At 41.8% G+C, this 19,703-nt stretch overlaps 1 protein-coding gene across 1 annotated transcript; it reads left to right on the top strand.

Annotated features, from left to right (window-relative positions):
• The first annotated feature begins 4,998 nt into the window (after nt 1-4,998).
• Nucleotides 4,999-10,446, top strand: LOC134064258 (cytochrome P450 26C1). Its single transcript, XM_062520118.1, has 7 exons — nt 4,999-5,080; nt 5,663-6,028; nt 6,489-6,713; nt 7,065-7,340; nt 7,575-7,730; nt 7,871-8,323; nt 8,919-10,446. Exons 2-7 carry the CDS (start codon nt 5,825-5,827, stop codon nt 9,294-9,296), a joined length of 1,692 nt encoding a protein of 563 aa, XP_062376102.1. The 5' UTR covers nt 4,999-5,080; nt 5,663-5,824; the 3' UTR covers nt 9,297-10,446.
• The last annotated feature ends 9,257 nt before the right edge of the window (nt 10,447-19,703 follow it).

Genomic DNA, 19,703 nt, shown 5'->3' with positions numbered 1-19,703 from the left:
CCCCCCCCCCCCCCCCCCATCCCGTCGGCCTGCCTGCCGGCCCGCCTACCACCCCCCCCTCCCCACAGTAGCGCTCCTCGCTCTGGGACGGCCGATGACAGGCCACGTCTCAGACGAAGGCCAAGCCGCTCCAAATCAAAGTGGACAACCAGGACTGGTGGGGAAGGGGCAGGGGGGGCAGAGGGGGTGATGAGAGACTGCACCAGTGAGAACGGAGCCCCAGAGCTCTCTTTTACACTCCCGACATCTCATGCACTCACTCACACACTCTCTCTCTCTCACACACACAGAGAGAGAGAGAGAGAGAAACACACTCACATGCACTCCTTCACTGAGAAGCAGACACGTGTTTCAAATAAAAGTTTGAATATCAACATTATTTTACTCATTTCTTAAGTTCCTCAGTATTTGAAAGATTGTCAGACAAGTTTTAAATATATTTTAAATAAGATGTTATTTTAAAACTGAGGTCTGACATAACAATATACAGACGAATGAAGAAGAAACATACAAACATACAATTGACAGCCTCTTCAAAGTATATGAATACGTATCCTGTCTGTTTAGGTTGTGTCATTCATTTTTACTTTAACATCTGATTTTGTTTTGCTTTTCATAAGACGCAACTGTCTTTTTTCATACTGAATACCTACCAGAGGATCTATGTAACCTTTCCCGATATGGAATACGTGCGTGTGTGTGTGTGTGTGTGTGTGCGTGTGTGTGTGTGTGTGTGCATGTGTGTGTGTGAGAGAGAGTGGATGTGTGCGAGAGTCTGTGTAAGAGTAGACACCCCAGACAAACCCCATGGTATTTCCCTAAGCTTCCGCACAGAGCACAGTTCATATTAGTAGAGTAACATAACACATCTTGAATAGGCGCTGCATCATTAAGAGTGGCCCGTTTGGTGAATAGTCAGGTCGGGGTGCTTTCAAAAAGGAAACCGCTAAGAAAATCCCTCTGTTACTCAATCAGCATGACAAATTCAGATATTTAATTAATTTCCACTGAATTAAGGGAACACTGGCTCATGCAGGACATATAGGGGAAAGTGACAATATAGCAATGGTGTGATGTTTGCTATCATCAGAACTGTCAATACATTTACAAATATAAAGTTCGATCTAGAATGTTCAGTATCTATTGTAAAAAAAAGTCTTTAGAAGATTAATGTGGTTTTGAAAATGGTGCTTAAGGTTGCAATAGGTTGGGAAAAAAGGGGGAAACAGTACATATCTTTATTTTGTCATAAAGTGGAAAACTTTTATACCATATGAGCTGTACTTATTATTTTTCGTCTGGGTCTTGGTTATGTGTTTGAGTATCATTTGTCATCTCCCTCCCAGACAATGAATCTGTCAAAAATGAGACTTTTTTATGAATTTTCTTTAAGATGAAAAGGTAATAAATCGTGCTTGCTTTCTTGGCAACACTTCTAACCAACAAAAGCAAAAAAAATCTCAACAAATTCTAGGAACACTGACACTTTTGAGAAAGTAATATTAAAATATTGTAGTGGGCATGCATATCTGCAAACATTAATTGTAAAACACCTTTGCCAAGTCACTTTACAGGATCTCTGGTGAGGGGAGGGCAATATTTGGTTCTTAACTCAACAAATTGATATTGAGGTTTAATTGGGAGGTATATTTTGACAAGTGTGCCATAAAATGGCACCTGTCCAATGTAATATGCTGTACTTATGTACGTAAAGTACTGTACTTACGCGACTCTGGTCTTTTATTAAGATGTCTCTCTTTATAGTTCAGGTGAGATTGAAGCACACATGCCACCATTCAATGTCTAGAATTAGGACTGCCTTATATTCTCAAACAAACTGAAAGTAAATCAAAAATGTTCACACATACATTTTGAATGCTTAAACTGAAATAGGCTTCAAATCTCAATAAATGCTTGCTCTAATTGTCCTGTATAACAGACAGATATGACAGAGATGATTTTTTTGTATTTACCACTGGAAAAAGAACAATACTAGGATAAACTAATTGTTTAAATACAATATCTGCACAGTGACTAAATGTCATGCCTTGTCTTATTTGATGCCGATATAAACAGCAAATATGTCAAGCTACAACTTAATTTTGTTTCAATGTCTTATGATAGATAATGGACAAAAAAGTTTAGATAATAGATAAACTAAATGTAATTTAGATAAATATTGTACTCAAGTTCTGTTTTTTTTTTCAATTGCTGATAACATACATACCAATGTTTATAGACTACATCAAATTGAGACAGAGAGAGAGAGAGAAAGAAGGAGAGATTAACATACAAGTACGAAAAAACAGACAAATTCGACACACTCAGACAAGTACTGACTCTCTCTCTCTCTCTCTCTCTCTCTCTCTCTCTCTCCCTCTCTCTCCCTCTCTCTCCCTGTCTGTATGTGTGACAGACTTGCTTCTACATGCCTCCAAGCTCTCTTCTCTGGTATTCCATGTCCTGGCTGTTAAAATTAATAATGGGATTTGCTAAACGTTTCAGTCGGGGGAATGCCCCCCCTCAGCACCCCCCAGCACCCCTCCCCCTCTGTTTCCCCCCTCTTCCTGCCCCAGTGAAAAAGTCCTCCACAGGTCAAACCACTCACACCTAAATGATGACAGGCGCATCAGGGGGGGCAGAGGAGAGGAGAGGAGAACGGAGTTAAGGAGGCTGGGGCGAAGGAGGGTGAAGACTGTAGGTTCAAATCTCCAGATACCAAGCCATGCCATGCACACCTTGGAAAAGAAATAGGCTACAAAGATTGTGGCCAAAGCCCACAGACTGACGTTTTACAGCGGAAGTCAACCTCTCATGACAATCCATTCCTCACTATGTGATTCACCACACTATGCATTCATGACATGGTCTCACGCATTACGTCTGTTAACCCACATAATAACAGAGCAGAAGGGGGAGAAAGAAAGTGAGGACAGACAACTGGGTGGTATAAAGGCCAGCGAACAACACTCGCGGGGAGCAGCTCAGTCATGAATCCCCAATGAGGAGCTCTTGGTGAGTGACTCCAAATGCACTCCTCACAGAGCACATAAAGATGCAGCCTCATCTTCATCTCTGGCCCGCATTCTCATCTGGGCGCTCTTTTTAAAGCTCCCTCCCTGTGTACCGCGGGGCTCCCTTGTTCACCCTCACCCCATTATGTCAGTATTATGTCTGCTAAGCATTGAGCTGTAGCCTACTTAATAAGCCAGTGCCATTCACAGCATTGTGTTTGGGGTTTCACAATTTATAGGTTAAATATCAAGATTGCAAGATTAGAACTGGTGGCTACTAAAGTGGATGGAAAATGGATTAAAAAAATCTACACAAAATAAATGTAAAAAAATAAAATACTACAATAAGTATTTTGCCTAGTTAACCTTTGCCATACCAGTGGCCATCAGTTTTTAACACAATCAGGCAAAATTTATTTCATCCTTAATTGTATCATTTTTACAAATGATAATAGCCTACGAAGAAATAGGCAATAACAATATAATAATAACAACAACAACAACAACAACAACAACAATAACAAAACTAAATCATAGGCCTATAGGAGAAAATAAATATCCCTTTTCACTCGTATGTAGGCTATTAGATATTCTCGCATCTAAATTTTACATAGAATCTTTTCTCGATTTCGACCATTGGTAGCCTGCCTGCAGTTAAAAAGGAGAGAAAGAGCAGAGTTCTGCTTTATATTGATAGGCCTACTATTTAGCCGTAAATCATTACCTATCAGTGGCAGTAATGCAAGAGCCTGCCCAAACACACAATTTCAATCTTTTTAAAATTAGGGCGCAGTGATATCCAAATTAGTCGTTTCAATTAGGCCTATATGCGAATAATTAGGCCTGTTATAGCCTATACAAATTGGTAATATATTATAATCCCGTATAATGTTTATATGCTTAATGTTTTAACGAATTTTATCAACAGCACGCAGTTAATTTCGCTATATGTTGAGGACATCATCAAAAGAGCCCCGTGGGAAATACATTGAAAATATACACGCTTTTACCGCACGAAAATATTTATAAATATATTAAGTTATATTACGTTTAAATAGTAAGTAGCCTTATAACTGCATTCGCTCAATTTCATTATTATGAATAATAGTAGTCTACATAGGCTACGGCCTATAGTCTTACGCTGAGATCCTGCAATTTGGATGGCATCCAGTGGATCTTTCCGCGGCCCGAGGAGACATTCCCCCTTTACATCAAAACAAAATGCAACAGGTGTTCAAGGCACTCGCTAACGGAAGAGGATATGAGCCACCTGGCCTTACTGAGGCATCGCTTAAACGCTAAATCATCCCTCTGAGGCCACATAGCTGAGGTGGTCGGTCAGCTGAAGTTGTGATGTTGGGTGTTATAACTTCTGTAAACCCCTTCTGCTTGCATCTTCTTGATTCCAATCCTGACAACATTGGATGCATCTAAAGGTGAATAAACAGTTAATAATGGCTGGGCTTTTTAAAAGTAATGTTCTATTTATTGATGTGTTCATCTTATTCATTAACATTAATTAGCCAAAACACAAATGGATACATGTTCGGCACAAATAGCCTACCAGCAATAAATTCTGCATGTTTGTTTGGTACAGCCAAAATGAATTATGTACCATAATGAGTTGAAGCGGGAAGGCTGTTTTGTGTGTGCGTGCGCGTTTATGTGCACACACAGTCGCGCGCTTGGGTATGGACGGTAGTCACTCAAACACAGTGGTTTTCTGTGATTGGTTACCTGTTTGCTCAATCCGTCGCCATTCGATCCGAACACCCCTTATTATACTACTACTGCTCTCCCCTTTTTGGCATTTCACCGAGAGCAGACAACAAGGCTTGCTAAAGTGTTTCTTTAAACTTTCTGTAAACCCTCGCGGCTTATCAACAACCTCCTCAGCTATTCGGGAAAAAAACGCATATCTACTACGTCATCTACGAAGGTGGTTCATGAAGTAGGCTATGCCGAAATCTATAAAGCGAGGAAACTGCAGGGAGGACGCTTTACATCTCTGAGAGATAGCCATACAGTTGGGAACTTGTCAACGATATGACTCGACATCGCAAAGGGTAAGTCAGGGAATCTTTGTGGTGTATGCTATTTAGGGAGGGACTGATTTACTTTTCGACAGCTAAACAGCCTGTATGTATGCCGAATGGTTTTGAAGACTTATGCACGTTTCACCAATCTGCTAAGGCACTTGACACAGTTCATATCTTGAGGGTGAAACACTTTGTCAGCATCCGCCTTTTTTTACACGTCCTATCCAATCACTGACTGACAGTATTTCAATCAAAGCCTCGCAGATATCGCGCTAGAATGTGATTTACGGGCAAGCAACAGTTAAGTTTGCTCAGCCTCGGGGACAGAGCCCCTCGAAAGGAATAAAATTCACATAAAAAGACATGCCGGTACATGTAACTTGTAAAACTACTTGAAATACTTGTCAGTTTCACGCAATTCAACCGAATGTTAAATGACAGATGGAGTTATGGGTACGGGTCTGAGTACCCTAAATATATATATTTGGACAGACCAGCTAACAATGCGTAAAGCTGCAAATGCTCTCGTGTCATCTCAACTGTTCGATTTTCTTGATGCTTGGCCAGAGCCCTTTCACGACAAATTACCATACCTCTGTTTCCTCCCAGGTATTCCATTCCTGCATAGCACTGGGGAGGGAAAGCGGCTGCCTCTTTCAACGCGACGCGTGTGCTCGGGCACAGCTCCTGGTTTCCCCACCTCTCGAAGGCAATTACAATTGCACGTCAAAGCTGGTTGAGCTGCGGGCCTTAGAGGGTCGAATACTGGAAATGTTCGTGCTCGGGACTACTCTGATATCTGCGCTGGTCTCCGCGCTCACGTCGGTTTTGCCAGCGCTACTCCTGCTCGCGCTCTCCCGGCAACTCTGGACATTCCGGTGGACCATCACACGGGACAAGGACTGCAAGCTCCCGTTACCTGAGGGTTCCATGGGCTGGCCGCTGGTCGGAGAAACTTTTCACTGGCTTTTTCAGGTAGGCCTACGATAGACCTATCCGTTTCTAAAATTCGTTGTGCCTTTTAAATATTTTGAATAGTTTACGCTGAACATCAGTGGTACATGTCTGTGGTTTGAACCCAATGTACTTCAAGACGCGCTCTGGAACATTTTAGCTCTGATTGAGCCTTTGGAATTATTCAGCAGCAAGTGTAGACTTGAAGAGGCAATTGTTCCTTGCGGTGAAAAACAGACGTTTTCACCTCAATTTCGTGCCGCACACACGCCAGGGAGGTTGGAAGGCGCTTAGAAAATCATGAAGGTGCACGCTAAATCAGATCTTAACTTCTCACGTGTGTGTGTGTGTGTGTGTGTGTGTGTGTGTGTGTGTGTGTGTGTGTGTGTGTGTGTGTGTGTGTGTGTGTGTGTGTGTGTGTGTGTGTGTGTGTGTGTGTGTGTATGTGTGTTTGCGCCTGTGCATGCTTGTGCCACTACAGGGGTCCAGTTTCCATATTTCTAGGAGGGAGAAGCATGGCACCGTGTTTAAAACACATCTACTGGGGAAACCTGTCATTCGTGTGACCGGTGCCGAAAACATCCGTAAAATTCTGCTGGGAGAACACAATCTGGTGTGCACGCAATGGCCCCAGAGCACGCGCATCATCCTTGGACCCCACACTTTGGTCAATTCCGTGGGGGACCTTCATAAGACGAAAAGGAAGGTAGGCTACTGATCACAATCCTCTTGCTTTAATACTGCCCACACTTTTTCATTATTTTTTAAACATTAATAAATATTTATTACTAGACTGCTTAAGTCCATAGACGAAAGCCCCAAGTGTTCGACAGGCATTATTATGATTTTTTTCCCCCATTATTATTATCATTGTCTGCTTCTGAGATATTGCTGAGTGGGATGGGAACATTTAGCATTCTTAATTAAAAATATATATAACTATTTACTTGTGGAATAATCCAAACGTATTAATTCAAACGATGACCTGCTGTTTCTAGTGTCAGAAAGTCTAGTGCAATAACTTTTAATCACTCCCTTTCTGTCTTCCCTTTTAAAGATCTTGGCAAAAGTGTTTAGCCGCGGGGCTTTGGAAACGTATCTGACGCGCCTCCAAGATGTTGTCAAGTCTGAAATTGCTAAATGGTGTGCAGAGGCCGGTTCTGTGGATGTTTATGCGGCAGCGAGGTCGCTTACATTCCGAATAGCTGTAACAGTCCTGCTCGGTCTGAGGCTTGAAGAGGACCGCATCACATACCTCTCTAAGATCTTTGATCAACTGATGAATAATCTCTTCTCCTTGCCCATTGATGCGCCATGCAGCGGACTGCGTAAAGTAAGAAAAATACCCAATCATCAAAACATCAATGCAAAAATCTCAAGTCTGTCGTAACTAATGTGGTAAAGAAATTGGCAACAGTAATGCTAAGAGACATGAGATATCACTGTCGAGTATATTATTGGTTGTATTTTAGGTTATGTGCACAAATGGAATTTGCCATTACTTGATGGCGCACATAAGACATGCAGTAGGCTAGACACTTACTGCATGGTTGTATTACTTCCATAGGGTATCAAAGCTAGAGAAATACTCCATTCGGCCATCGAGAAGATTATTGAGGAGAAGCTTCAGAAGCAGCATTCGGAAGAATACTGCGACGCCTTTGACTACATGTTAAGCGGCGCCAAGGAAAATGATTATGAGATGACCCTGCAGGAACTTAAGGTAAACATGGTGGGCCTATTCAATTGACTTTAAGAGATGCTCTTTGTCAGTGCCATTGAAACGGAAGAACTCTTAAGATTTAGCAAAGCAATGACTAAAGCAACGTGTTACCCATTTCCCCAAAATGTTGTCATTACCAGGAGACTGCAGTGGAGTTGATCTTCGCAGCGCACTCCACAACAGCCAGCGCATCTACGTCCCTCATTCTTCAACTGCTGAAACACCCGGATGTGGTGGAGAAAGCGAGGAAAGAGCTAGTGATTGAGGGCCTAGAAGGGGAGAGGCATTCCAACAACGTCGCCCCCGACCACATAGAGCCCAGCTGGAAGAGTATGTCAGCTGTGCCTCTGAACGATGCATCAACAGACCAAGGACAGAGGTGTCCAGACGCTGAACGTTTACTTAATACGACCAATGGCGTGCGTATTGGATACACCATTGACAATCAGGCATGTCGTGTTCAAGTCCCTTACTTGAGTTTGGAGAAGCTGACGCAGTTGCGTTATGTTGACTGCGTTGTGAAGGAAGTGCTCAGGTTTCTTCCACCCGTTTCTGGAGGATACAGAACGGTGCTTCAGACGTTTGAACTCAACGTAAGTGTTATTGGCCTGTGTAGCCAACAGTGTATGTGAGAAGCTGTTATGTGTCGTAAAATGGAATGAACCAAACAGTGCGCTATCGTTTCAGGTAGTGTTTCCAAATTCGTCAATGCTAGAGTAGACTAGTCGAATTTGCAAAGCGTATTTGGAGGTATCCAAACCTAGGCTACAGCACTCCGATCCCACACATCCAACTAGTGAGACTGAATTGTATGTGCTGGTAAGGAAGGAAATAAGAACACAAATTGTGTAATGTTGTCACATATAAGGACACATTCGTTTCACGAGAGGAGTGCTGCGCTGTCTAGATTAATTAATACGTGCACCCCAAATTATTTAATTGTAGAGGGGTGGGCAGGCCAATTCATGCCATTTGGATTTTCGATTTCATATTTGGGGATGCGTGCACTGTCCACCTAAGATTTCAACTGTCTATAATGAAAAAATCTGTACATTGCCCATCTTATAATTTTTTATGGAATGATTTAACAAAAGCCTACATGAGTGCAAAGAGGCATACATTTTTCAAAAGGTGACGTGATTTTTCCATTAATTATTTGTTTTAATTGTGTTTGTCTTGTTTTGGCAGGGGTATCAGATTCCAAAGGGCTGGAGTGTAATGTATAGCATCAGAGACACGCATGAGACGGCAGCGGTCTACCAAAGTCCCGAGCTTTTTGACCCAGACCGTTTCAACGCAGACCGTGACGAGAGCAAAAGCGGGCGCTTCAATTACGTCCCTTTCGGTGGGGGCGTGCGGAGATGTATTGGACGGGAGCTGGCTATAATCATTTTGAAAACTCTGACTATTGAATTATTGGGAACGGCGGAATGGCGACTGGTCACAGATACATATCCCAGAATGCAAACAGTGCCAATTGTTCATCCGGTCAACGGTTTACATGTTAATTTCAGTTTCAGGAATTTCGGTGGATGTAACGGCCATAACCAGACAAGTTACATTTAAGAACACAAAATAATCCTCCATCTTGAAATTGAAGAACCGTTCGATTTAAATTATTACAATATATGAATATACATTGTACAAAAGCTGTATCACTTGAAGTTATGGACAATGCATAAACGGGAGTGTTTCATACTACAACATAACTAGGTCACCCTTCAGTCAACACAGCAGCTGAGTGATCTTGACTATAACCAAGGACAACGAGAGAGTAACTTTGGCTCATGGTAGCCTATATGATCTGGCTTATCAACGCGTATGTCCAAACAAGATTCGTAATTGTTGTACTGTGATCTTTAAAGTCGTAGTTATGCCTCTATAAATGTGACCAGACTACAGCAGCACACAAGGAACATGGAGTCGAGACAGCTGAACGAACATTGCACGTCCTCTCTGAACAGTGGAGTTACCAGGTCCATGCACTCATGCAACCTATATTCATATGGTCACGTTGACTTCATTGTAAAATACATGCCTCATAAATGTGTTACATCCTGTAAGAAAAATGTATAGTATATGTTTTAAATGAAGTAGGTCAAAAATAAGCTCTATTTATATAGATTATTGTAGAATATAGCCTATAACATATAGCAGTCTGTGTGTCACCACATCGTAGTGCTTTGACTATGCTGCATAAGGTTGGTTTGTTACTTTCTAAATACGAATCCAACCCATTGTGTGATTCCATTAATATTTCCTGCTGAATTCATGTAATGAGGAATGTAAAATGTGAAGAATGGTTCATGTGCTGTGAATCAAGAATTTGGGTTGGTAAAAGGGAAGGAGAATCAAACCGTATAGCACTTTTGCTCCACATACTCTTAGAAAAAATATATAGGTTCATATTTTCTCAGAGAACCAGTTTATGTGTGCTTGTTTGCGTAGAGCAATTTTGTCTCGAAAGAATTATAACAGGTTCTCTAACCGAGAAAAGTGCGCAAGACCTTTTTTTCCAAGTGTTGTGAGTAAGCCTATGTAAATATTTGTGTTTCTTTAAATGATTCGTTGTCGTGTGCTGTTTTAGACTGTTGGTTGTATTTTTATTATTATTATTATTATTATTATTTTGGGGTCAGGTTGTGCATCTTAAAAATCGTACCATATTAATGTGCAATGTTCTATTGTAACCTATAGGCTAGATTTCATATGTGTATATCAGCTACATAACATAAAGGAAATTGTAATGAGTAGCCTATTATGAAAATAAACAGATTGTTTTCAGTTAGTTATAAACATTACAGGTCACTAACCGTTGTCATTATGTTGAAGCTGAACGTAATGTCTGGATAGTTTGAAAGCTTGGACCAATCCATCAGAATGCTGTCAATCATCATCAATCTAGAAACACCTGGTAGCCTATACAGAGGAAGCAGGACCCCTTGTCAGTGATTTCAATCAAATGTATGTCTTCTACTCATAATAGACAAAGTGGCTATTACAAAATGTCTATACCCAGCCAACTTATCTCAAACGTCCCTGTGACCCCCGAGTGAACTATTGGCCTAAACCCTGCTCCGAGGTGATTACTTAACTTTGTTTTGCATCGACGTCATATGGACTCACCTCAGGGAAGTTTATGCCATTGTGCTACAGATCATATAGTCAAGTCAGATTAGAGCAGAGATTTTTTGATAAATTAACCTCTGTCAAAGTAATCCCACATTTATTTCAGGATCACTAGTAAATCTAAAGCAAACAATTCATTTTAATCCCAGTTTGGAGGGACTGTGGCGCAGTTATGTTATTCTAGGGCTTCCCTGCATTGTCAAGAGCCAGTGAACTTGGCATGGTTCACTGAGATGCCAGAGTTTGTGCCGCAGGTCACCAGCAGGTCAGAGGGCTTGAGAGCTGGAGCCCAGTAAGTAGCCCTGGTGCTGGTGAATCATTCATTTCTAAATCCCGAGAACAATACCCACAATGTAGTGGGCAGTATGCAGTGTACAATGCATTCGTATTGAATTACGCATGATGTGGTTGACTTTTATAGACAAGGAACTAACAAATAATGACAATGGTGACGATTAACGTTTCTCCGTGGGTATAGGTGACTATTGTACTGCACTCAAAATAGATTTTAAAAATAATAATAATAATAAAAAAGATTAAATAGACGAAAAGTACAAACCATTAGGCCAAAAATAGGCTGATGTGCCGGAAAATGACAGGGTTCCTTTTGGGCATGCAGTAGGCTAGGGGATCACCTAGGGTCTCCATCTCCTACGGAGTGTGAGCGGCTGGGCAATCAACTCATCTCCTGCCACTCCTAGCCGCTGTAAAGATGGAAGATCTACATCATAAGTGTGCGAGCAGCGACATAGCCTAACCTGTCACTACCCCCAGGCTAACTGTTTGGGGAATTCTGGGACAAATCAGCCGAGGTTCGTTAGGCCACTAAGGCAGGCATGCCCGCAGTGTGTCTAAGCTTACACAAGCAAAAAAGATGGGCTACAGAGAGGCATACTAATAACTGACATCAGCTTGTCCAACAAATAATATCTTTGTCTTAAACCGTGCGCTAAAAAATGTTCAGATAAAACAGTTAAATGCAGAACAATATGTACAATATCATGATTCATGTCACATTGTCACAGGAGCAGAAAACGTAGCCCATAGGCCTACGTCAGAAATGGCAGTGGATTTACCATTCACCGTGCGAATTCCTTGAAAAGGTGAAATCGCAGAGCAGGATGCAATGGAATGCCACCGTCATCTTCAGGTGATAACGAGGACAGAGTAGCTTTGCAAATATTTCATTGTAGTGATCCATCTTGCCTCTAATCGCCTAAAACAGCCTACATAACCACTCACCTGACTGATGACTTGGCTTCCACGTGGTCCCAGCTGTTTAATTCATACTCTGATGTCATTTCATAAGTGAGTATGCACCTGTCTTATCAAATGTGTTTACATTTTGCCGGTTTAGAGAGCACGATATTTTTGAAGATGCATATCCTTTCCAATAATATTGCAACAAAACAAAACAAAACAAAAAAAACAGAAATAACATACAGAACAGAACAGTCAAACAGAAATACATACAAAGGAAATGTCAGTTCTTTGTTTCACAATAAATAAAAACGATTTTATTTAGATCTCATCTGTTTCTCATAAACCCACTTTAGGAGAAGTAGCCTACAGAGCAATGAGAAGAGGCTGAGAAGAAAAACAAAGTATTTTGAGATCTAAAGTTGAACTGAAATTGAACTTGGGCTGAGAGAAGAGGACAGCTATGTTTCAGCTCTTCTCAGCTTGGTGGCCACCTAGACAGACTTACGTCCTTACTTATTAATTTGGCTGACGCTTTTATCCAAAGCGACTTAGGCACGTCAATTATTACAAGGGCCAGTGGCCCTGGAGTAACTCAGGGTAAGCTACAGTACCTTGCTCAAGGGCACAATGGTGGCAGCCAGGAGTCGAACCCCCCCTTTAACCTGGCTACTGCATACTAGCCCAGCTCCTACCACTGCCCTAGAGTCTAGACTGATGGGATTTTTCAATATTGCAGATACTTTTTGAACGTTTCAGTGAAACATTTTCACAGAAGACTTATACGTATGTTTGGTTTAAAAGATGCTGATAAGTAGTTTTCATTTTAGGTTAGGTCAGGCTAAAATGGCCACTCATGAATTGGAAGAGGATTGAATATGAACAGGATCAGGATGTTGTAGGTGTGTTTTGCAGCTATCTAGACTGCTCATAGATTTTTGCTTCTATAAAGCAACTGATGTTGCAATGTGCAAATGTTTGAGAGTATTTGGTGTTTAAATTGAGTTTTATATTCAGTTGTAACTAGTGAATTTACTTTGTGAATTTACACTTTTTGCAGTGTGATTCTTCTTCTTCTTCTTCTTCTTTTTTTTTAGACTATATTTTTTATCTGTCTATATATATATATATATAAGTCTTGTAAAGGTCTTTTGAAAGTTCAAACTCCCATTCTCTCTCTCTCCTCACAGACAAGTTTTTAAAGCACACCAATGAAGACTGCTGTCTTTTTAGACGCACACACCACATTATCTAAAAATAACTGCACCTAACCGTATTGTGTGCCTGATGGAACCCACTGGAACATTTTAAGGGACTACCTGTCAGTCAAACAAGCTAAAAGCCTTCTGGTGGAGGTCATATAGAAAACACTCTGCTTTCAAGCCACTTGAGTTCTGAAAAGACTAGATGGTTATTTATGCCAACAGATAGTATGTTCTAGAATCAAGATGTGTTTGCATAGTATCATACCATCCTCCAAAACACTAACTTTGTATGTTTTCATTGTTATGTAAATACACAAGGCTCGTAACTCTGATAAGTTAAATGTAGATTCTGTTGTGATTTTACAAGCACAATTATATGTATTTATTATTATTAGTATTATTATTATTATTATATGTGCAGTCTGTTTGTCAGGCTTGTGCCCTTCCCTCAGTGTTTTTCCCTAATGATTAATGTAAAGAATCCGTCTAAAAGCCCAGGCAACAGCTATTTAAATCCCACCGAAGATTCAGGCCTCATCACAATGTTGCTAAAATAACAGGCGAGACGAACAACATGTAGTGCGAAAACGGTACACTGATAATGTTAAACACGTTGTGTACTTTGATGAGTTTGCAGGGGCATTAGAGGAAATTAGCCAGAACAACATCGTGCCTCTGTTTTCATTCCGAAACCAGTTATGCCTGTGGCTAGTTTGGACAGCTATGGGTCAGGGGGTGACAGCCACCCCATCTCTACAAAAATACGCACGGGCCACAACCCCAAAGTTTACACATGGCCAGCCAGACTCAGACAGCATGGGGAGTACCAGCAGATCCGACGGACCCACGTATGAACACAAAACTGGCGATGGAATGTGTGCCAGGAAACACACACACGAAGAGAGACCTGATGAAAGGACATGGCCTGGAGCATAAAATACATGTATGGAATTTACAAAAACCACCAGCGGAATGTAGGTCATAGACTGGCAAAGCCTTGTGTCAGCTGGTGGAGACTCATTTGCATGTTCCAAAGAGCCAAAAACTGCAAAACACGTGCATGTATACATAAAGGCAAACCTTGACTACGTGAGCATGGACTGGACTGTATATAGGTGCTGTTTGGAGGCTCTGCCAAATGCATCTCTGGGACAAATATCATAGCTTATAATGACACAAGGCAGTCAAAAGAAAATGTCCTCAACTCCTCATTTGCACACTAAAGAATTTTGAAGAAGACCGTTTTATCAGCAACAGCTGCAGCACTATGTGTCTCTGCCCATAACTACATACAGGGATAGACTTCTAGACTTCTTTACATTTACATTTGCATGTGTGCATGCATATATAGGGGGAACATCAACAGCATGTTTGTACACACTGATATTTGGGGGGGGGGGGGGGGACAGGACATGGACAGAGGAGAGAATGGCATGAGTGCACCAGCTCCAGCCCTCTTGACACAGGCCTCAATGAGCACGCATAGCAGGTAACTTGAGGTGAGGCGAGAGATCATAATGATATGGGGGGGGGGGGGGGGGGTTCTTACAAGCAACATACATCAATGACTTGCATCATTCTGCCCTCTCCCCTGCCCCGTGCAGTTTGCTGCACACATGTGTAGATGGAAATGCATACAGAGTTCCTTATTTCAGTGCATACATTCTTGTTTGCGTGTGTGTGTGTGTGTGTGTGTGTGTGTGTGTGTGTGTGTGTGTGTGTGTGTGTGTGTTGAAGAGAGCTGCCAGGGGCTATTTGTCAGTCATGAACTCTGGTGGTAGTTCCAGCTTGTCCTCGCCGGGTGTGTGTGTTGGAATGTGGCGGGAGCAGATGTTGTCTGACAGGCCTGATCATTATCTCAGACCTCAGGAGTTCCTCCTGCTCTTCGCTCCTCCAGGTCACCGTAGAGAGGCGAAAGTAGAGACATCATCTTTTTTCATCCCTCCATCATGGTTGGTCATGTTCCATCCTTGTTGTTCTGTATGCCCTGCACACATGCTTTAGGAAAGAGATGATAGTAGACTGACATGAACTTAGTAACTGAAGTTATTGCAGGTTGGCAGATTAAAGATTGCAGTTAGACAATTGTAGTGACTTTTTTTCTTTTCTGAAAACATGCACATTATCAAAACATTAAGACTTTCTGTTTTGCTCTCATGACTTGGAATAAATCACTAGTGAGGAGTAGGCTACTTTCTATCAGTGCTATAGTCGTATGACAAGGTCAGTCAGTCATAACTTACATCGTCCTTTTACTTTGCCAGTCTGTGTCTTTTTCCACACATGCTTACACAATATCCCATAAACCTGCTAGTACCACCATGCATTCCATTGAAGCTTATATTTTCTCAGAAACCAAAATATATACTCTAGACTAGTGACTACACTCCACAGCTCTATCCGTACTGTCTTCCTTTAACTAAACCAACAATAAAAGTAACCATCAGAAAATAGATAGACATCAAAGACCTTGTATAACACTTTATGCCGTAAAAGTTGGGGACAGACACGTCACGAGGGCCAGGGTGCAGGAGACGGTAATGACAGCAGATAGATTTTTGAATTTCCCCTTGGGGATCAATAAAGTATCTATCTATCTATCTATTTAGTAGCCGGGGCAACCGGAGTAACCACCGACACATCTCAACATCCTCCTCCAGCCCTATGCTTTGGAACACCCTGTGGCAATATATAAAGGTGATATGAACCAGCATAACAAACAAACATAATGCAATCTCTTGTTCAAGGAAAAAATATGCATTGAGGTAGTCCAAAATCATTTGATTTTACAGTAAATGTATATTAAATGCTTCTACTCTCTGACCAATGTACCAAATTCCCTTGTTCATAATGAGGCGGCAATACTATGTTTGTAAGCATAACCTTGGAAAGAACTTTGCCAAAAGAGAGAATTGTTATTGAGAAAAAATGATCATGTTACAGCAGGCCTCATTCTGTCCTGTCAGGGGAGATCTCACTTTCAAAGCACGAATGAGTGCACACAACCTTTGACCTATAAGGGTGAGGAATTAGATTTGGAATTGCATTGGTCACCTTTCTCTTTAGTATTTCATTCAGCACAGTGAGCCTGTGGATGACACATTAAGAGTAAACGTTTATATAAGGTTCTCTAATGCATCCATTTAGGGTAAAAAAAACGACACACACACACACACACCTCGGGAGAAACTGGAATGGAGCAGATCAAACGTGGATACATTTTTCATTAGTCTAACACAGCTCTTCAGGCTCAACAGATAAGTGACAAGAGTCCCTGTCGAGAATTGAATCATGCATCTAGGAAATGCACCCTTTGGAGTAGAGGTGTCAAGCTCAGTGCATTATCAAGAAATGACTACTTCATGAGGTTTAGAGTATAGTCAGGGTAGAGTCTAGAACAGTAGCAATACTCTAGTGTTCACCTATTTTTTAAAAAGTGAGTTTTCTTTGGAATAAGCATAATTGGAGTTGGCAGCAGGAATGATAACTTGTCAAATCAGGACATGAATATTTCTGTGCCGGACTGGAATGCCTTGTATTTGTGAGAACCTGTTTTTCCATTCACTTAAGTCAGGCTAGTAGAAACATAAACACTGCAGTCAGACTCCCAGCATCTCTCCCATCATCGGACAGACGAGCGCAGCCTTTGGAAGGGGCTTTCAAGAGACCAACATCCGTTTTTTTTCCCCTCGATAATGCAAGTACAGTCAAGTCTCTCAGCTCAAGTGCCTCAATCTCCCAACGGAGCGAGAGTGCACCGTGATATGGATACGAGCCCTACTAGGCCTCCTCTGGACTCGTGTGCTTCTCTTCTGCCCTGTGAACTGCACTTGAACCTGTCTGCCTGAAGGAGGAGATCCAGCTTGTTCTGCCGGCCGGAACTGCTGTGGCATCTGGTGACCTCAGAGCGAGGAGGGAAAACTTGGTAGTGAACTGCCGTTCCCCTCGCGCCTCTCAGGGCCCGCGGTCTGAACATGAACGTGGCAGAGCTCCCAGACCACCGTGACCTCTGATCTCTGATTGGCTAGACGGTCAAGCGTCTCCATCTACGGCCTCGTAAATTCTTCTGCTTCCTGTCTGCTGGTGAACGGCGAAATAACGACTTGACAAGACGAGAGGACTCTCTCTGCTCTGTAACATCCCGCAATGCTATCATTTTCATATTTCTCAGCTTAATGTGATTTTTTGCCTTTTTGTGCACTCACAAATGTTGACATTTGTGTTGATATGTAAAACATGTATGCTATATCACCATGTATGCATATGCAGTAGGTATCTGTTGAGGTTTGGCCTACTGTCTGTATGTAGAATAAAGCCCAAAAAATCTAAGTTTAAAAGTAAAAAGTATAGTTCATATCATATATTCTGCACCAATGTAGGAGAGAATTGAGAGAAGAGTCTGTAATAGGTAGCAAATATGTTCAGCATGGAGAGACACACATTATTTAAACACACACATGAGCATGTACACACATCAAATGTATACACATATACATAGTCTGTGTATGTATATGACAACAAATAACACTGCTAGCACAACTGTATGCATGCTATGGTATCTTTGGACAACAGAGAAAAAAAAACACAGTGGGGATAAACTTTGGCTGACCTTTCCTGATGGATCTGCTGGGATGTGACTCAGATCGTACACCTGTTTCACGGGTGTTAGGAATAACAGGAAACGGCTGAATAGAAAAAATGCTGGAGCGCATCCCATTTTATACTCACTCTCTCCTCTCTCCGGTCTCTCCACCCCTCACGCTTTTAAAGCTCCCTCTCTCTCTCACTGCTTTTATTGCTCCAATGACACGATGCACTTTGCGCTACTACAGCCGAGGGCCACTTGGTAGGGAGGGAATGCTCTCTTCCTCCATATCTGTCCCCATCTCTCTCTCTCTCTCTCTCTCTCTCTCTCTCTCTCTCTCTCTCTCTGCCACAAGTCAATCTCACACATGCTGCTGAGTGCAGGGTATGCTTAGGCTTTACACCTCTCCTTTCCACCAGCTCCTTCTTGGGCTCTTTCTGGGTGCTATCCATTTAACTGCTCAGCAACACACGTCATAGCCAACGTCTGAATGAATGATGGTATGGCTGTTTCCCCCCCAGCAGTTTTAAAACAGCAGGGGGAGAGAGAGAGAGTGTGTGAGAGATAGAGAGAGAGAGAGAGAGAGAGAGAGAGAGAGAGAGAGAGAGAGAGAGAGAGAGAGAAAGAGAGAGAGAGAGAAGAGAAGAAAGAGAGAGAAGGGAGGGAAGAGAGAGAGAGAAGAGAGAGAGAGCGAGCTGAAAGAATGGTCACACTCCTTTACTAATAGGAGTGTGCTTGTGTTTTTATGTTCCCCATTGGTGGCCCTTAACAGATTGTAGGTGACCTCTGTGTTTCCTGATGTCACTTTCCACGATTTACGAGGTGTTCTCTGACAGACGGTGAATGATGTTTGTCTGGCTGCCACAAATCTCTCAGCACGCACACATAAGTTTGGTCTAAACATCAAGGTAACCAAGTGTACTGGAGACTGTAATTTACCATTTCCATGTTCCAAGTGTTCTCATGATTCACTCCACTAAAGTCTATTCAAATATTAAACAGAATGCACAAGAAAAACACATCTGTTAGTTGTCACCTCTACTCATAATTATACTTCTCTGCTTGATAAAATGTCACATATCAATCATATACATGATTTAAGGGCTTACGGATGACTTGAATTCTACCCTGTTCCTCCGGTCACTATGCTTCAGGTCTGTAAAGTGAGCTCAGTAGTTATGAGTAAAGATGAGTTAAACATTTCCATCCATTCATCGACTTAAAAAAAAAACTCCCATGAAGGAATTATCTCTTGTTGCCTCCCTCTTCTTGGCTGGTTAACCTATCCACCTTCATCTCACAAATAAATCTGCAGAAGTTCCTTGAACATTAGCCACGGTAACTTTTTTTTATTTTTCTGGCCAAACAACTTATTAAACTTTGTTTGTCACATGCAAATACACTTGACCTAGAGGTGAACTAAGTTCTTGGCATCCAACACAGTACGTGTGTCAGTGCGCTCCGCTTGGGCTCAGTCATGCCCTTGAGTGTCTCGAGAGGATACAGCACCAGCCAGGGAAGTCGCAGTCCTAATTACACAGTAGGAATATTACTCAGGGCATACTTCAACTCTGAGCAGCACATAAAGGGCCTGGAGAGTTTCTGTGTGAAAGACACACTAGCACATTCCCCCTACCGGCGGAGTTATACACAAGAAGCAACATTTCTTGCAAGAAATGACTTGCATAAACCACCAATTGATAACTTGTGAAAGTGAGCACAAAAAAAAATCAGTCACTGGCCTAACAGTGCATGAACTAAAAAAAGCAATGTTTTTTTGACATTCAGTGATCTCAAATTGCATATGAAAGCATAACTGGTCAAATGTACCTACTTTCGCGAGTCCCTCTTAAC

The sequence above is a fragment of the Sardina pilchardus genome, chromosome 18, assembly GCF_963854185.1.
Source record: "Sardina pilchardus chromosome 18, fSarPil1.1, whole genome shotgun sequence".
Classification (NCBI taxonomy): domain Eukaryota; kingdom Metazoa; phylum Chordata; class Actinopteri; order Clupeiformes; family Clupeidae; genus Sardina; species Sardina pilchardus.
Note: the sequence above shows the minus strand (reverse complement) of the source record. Positions and strands in the feature narration are given on the sequence as shown.